Source organism: Aplysia californica, unplaced genomic scaffold (assembly GCF_000002075.1).
Source record: "Aplysia californica isolate F4 #8 unplaced genomic scaffold, AplCal3.0 scaffold00554, whole genome shotgun sequence".
Lineage (NCBI taxonomy): Eukaryota > Metazoa > Mollusca > Gastropoda > Aplysiida > Aplysiidae > Aplysia > Aplysia californica.
Genome location: NW_004797824.1, coordinates 378,097 through 381,921, shown reverse-complemented (window position 1 = coordinate 381,921; position 3,825 = coordinate 378,097). Strand labels below are relative to the sequence as shown.

General features: G+C 43.5%; 1 protein-coding gene across 2 annotated transcripts in view; it reads left to right on the top strand.

Moving 5' to 3' along the window:
• Window positions 1-3,825, top strand: part of LOC101858663 — an 11,128-nt gene that overhangs the window by 674 nt on the left and 6,629 nt on the right. For both annotated transcript variants that reach the window (XM_005106743.3, XM_005106742.3), the window contains exon 2: window positions 1,295-2,880. In XM_005106743.3, coding sequence (XP_005106800.1) covers window positions 1,326-2,880 — 1,555 coding nt within the window. In that variant the 5' untranslated portion in view covers window positions 1,295-1,325. The remainder of the gene's footprint in view (window positions 1-1,294; window positions 2,881-3,825) is intronic.

The window sequence follows — 3,825 nt, the reverse complement described above, 5'->3', positions numbered from 1 at the left end:
GTGTGTGTATACATGTGTTTGCTCGTGCATGTTTGTGTATTCATTTGGATGAGGGTGTGTGTATGAGTATGTATGTGTGAGTATGCGTGTGTGTATGTTTGTCTGTCTGTGAATCTGTGTGTATGTGTGTATGTGTGTATGTGTGTGTGTGTGTGTGTCTGTCTGTCTGTCTGTCTGTCTGTCTGTCTGTGTGTATTCCTGAATGCGGAGTGGTTGGGGCGGGCGGGGGGAGTTATCTTTATTGCTCCAATTAAGGTCTCGAGTCAACTTTTATCTGTGTTATTTAAGCTTTGAGATCCCCGGAGAGGTTGGGAAAAGAGGGGGGGTGCAGTTCCGAATATATTTATAACTAATTCCAACCAATACTTTAATTGGTACCTAATGAGCTGAAGTATGACAGTCAACACCTAGATCTAGATCTAGATCTATGTTTTCTGTATTTTGGTTGCTTTTCAGGGGGTTACTTCACAAATATAGGAGTGATAAACTTGTACGGCAGTGTACACTCTCTGATAACAACCACAAGAAGCGATTCTTCTTGAAATTCTCGAATAAATTCTTAGCCCACATATACCGGATGTGGAAGACAACGTTTCGCCTGCTTTGGCCTAGTGTAGGATCTCGCCGTCGCCATTTTGAAAAGTGACATAGGAGCCTTATATCAAGTGTCGGATGGGGGAGGGTCGACGCCCGACTCGTCGCCTGAAAACAAACGCGAAATGTTTTTGAGGCGACTAGTCGGGCACTATCGGCTTGTGCCATGATAGTTGCTTTGCGCCCTCAATCTGACAAGCAAACCGACCCGACCCGACCCAACCCGATCCGATCCGATCCGATCCAATCCAAATGAGCCATTACACTGAGCAATCGGTTTGCTCTCAACGGTTCATTCACACGCTCTTAACGGTTCATTCACACGCTCTTAACTATGTCCATTCCAGAGATAATACAAAGAAATAGACCAGTTATGTGATCCCTGGCGAAATATACACCCGAACAAACGGACACCTTGTGTAGTATGAACACAGACAGACAGACAGACAGACAGACAGACAGACAGACAGACAGACAGACAGACAGACAGACAGACAGACAGACAGACGGACGGACGGACGGACGGACGGACGGACGGACGGACGGACGGACGGACGGACGGACGGACGGACGGACGGACGGACGGACGGACGGACGGACGGACGAATGCAGGTCTTTAGTCTGAATACGCACTTTACTGACACAACTCGATAGCCGTTGTTTTCACCTGCCTGTCTTGTGATTCTGTTTCTCTTTCTAGAAGCACCTGCATCAGCTGCATAACTGCTGAAATGGGCTCCAAGAAAAAGGGTCGAAAGAAGCGTCACCATAAAAAGGTGACCACGCGACATGCTCCTGTAGAAGAACCTGCCTCTGAGAACACTTGTTTAAGAAGAGCGAGTTCTGGAGGAGCTAGTTATGTGGTTGTTAATGATGACAGCTCATCCAGCTCATCCGGCAAAATGACGGAGTGTTGGGCGGAAAGTGAAACAAAGAGAAAAGACTCAGGCACGGAATGTTCGAGAGAAAATGAGTGCGTCGACTTTCCAGAAGAAATAGCCAATAATGAAGCAAACAGTGGAACAATGAGATATGATTTAGGAGCAGAATGTTCAATAGAAAATGAATTGGTCGACATTCTAAAAGAAATTGCCACGAAAAAAGTAACAAGTGGAACAATGAAAAATGATTCAGGAGCAGAATGTTCGAGAGGAAATGAGTTGGTCGACTTTCCAGAAGAAATGGCCAATAATGAAGCAAACAGTGGAAGAATGAGAGATGATTTAGGAGCAGAATGTTCAATAGAAAATGAATGGGTCGACATTCTAAAAGAAATTGCCACGAAAAAAGCAAACAGTGGAACAATGAAAAATGATTCAGGAGCAGAATGTTGGAGAGAAAATGAGTGCATCGACTTTCTCAAAGACATGACCGAGAATGAAGTATACAGTGAAACAACGAAAAAAGATTCAAGAGCAGAATTTTCGGGAGAAAAAGAAAGTGTCGACTTTGCCGCAAATATTATGACCGAGGAAGGGGTAAATAATGAAACGCTGAGAAAAGATTCAGGTGCAGAATGCTCGAGAGCAAATGAGTGTGTGGAGTCTCTTGAAGAATTGGCCGAGTACGAGGTAACTAGTGAAACACCGCGAAAAGGTTCAGGCCTAGAAAGTTCGAGAGAAAACACCAAAATTACTTATTCCGATGTTTATGGTGAAGACAGATATGACGAAGAAGAGGAGATAGAAAGAAAGTTTGGAAAAACTGTTTACCGCAAAAGTGAAATCGATCACCGTAAAGATGAGGTAGATATTATGGCCTCTCCATGTCTTTCTCCACCATTCGGGGACAGGAGATGGGTACAACACAAGAGGTGGGCTCCAAGAAAGGTCATCACTGCTACAAGGGGTCCAGGCGTTCAGGAAGATCTCGCTGTCCTTGGCGCCAAACTCGACGCGCTCCACTTCGCAAGAGAAAGAAGAGAACGACAAAAACGAATAGTTGTAGGGAAAAGGCAGGAGAATGAGAGGAAGACCGACACAGCGGGCGGACCTGTAGGGGCAGAAGAAGGAGGAGACAGTTTGGACGAGCAGCCGATTGACATGCGAAAAGGTCATTACGTGGACGAAGGAAGGAAAGGAAACAAAGGGAAAGAATTCAAACGGGAAGAAAAGAAAAGAAAACAAACAAAAATGGTTGAATTCACGGGGGAAGAAATCACAAACAAAGTCTGCGTGTGTTGTGGGAAAAGAGGTGTGATGCTCCCCTGTTCCCACTGTCTATGGGCGGGCTACTGCGGACAACGCTGCCAGCAGCAGGACCACCAGGATCATGAGAAAAGTTGCAGTAAGTTTTTAGTTCTATTTTAGTTCTTAGTAGAGTTTTACGGCACCTGCAACACGGTAAGGTCATAGAAGTGCTGAAAATTAGAGGTGTTACTAGGGAGTAACTGACACAGAATAAGGAGGAAGAGGACAGATAAGGGCAATAAATAGTTCTAATTTAGCTTTACGTCTCTGTTTTAAAATGTAAAACATTTGAGTTGTTCCAGTTTCTGTTCAGTTTCATATGAGTTATTTAATATGCAAGATCCCCAATTTAACATCTTTGCTACTTCAACGTCTCAGGTTTGAGTCTGAGTTTGAGTAAAGAGAAGCATATCGTCATATTTAATTGGTCGCTTTTAAGAACAAGGAGACTATCCTTATTTGAGAAAATTGAAGGTAGATATAGGTAGGGCAATGTCCACTTTTAGTGGAGGTCAAAGTTTCTGGAAACCCCCGAAATCTGGGTTAGAAGCCCGCTTGTCCTTAAAAGCGACCAATTGTCATCGAGGGATGAGAAAAAGTAAGAGTAAGACAAAGAGTCAGAAAGAGCATAGGGAAAGTTAAGAAGCAGGACCTACGAATGGCGCCTTCAACCACCTGTTTGTCTCATGTGCTCAGAGTGAAAGACTACGGTACACGATAACAGCTAGAGTAGGTTCTTGTAATTTTGATTTGTACATAACTATTCTTCCTGTTGTCAGCTAGCAAATAAAGTTATCAGCTATGGCATTCAAAAAGACAGATCGTTGGACAATGAAATTTATAGACTGATACTTAGCAATAAATGATAAGTTATGCGTCTTTCATCTAAATAATACAATAATTGATAATTTGTGAGATTTTCATCGAAATTTTAATGTTATAGTCGAAGGGTGATATGACGTCACAAAAACTATTGCCTTGGCTAACTTGACTCCCAACCCAGCCAGTTCCGCTATAGAACTGCACAACGGTGTAGACACAA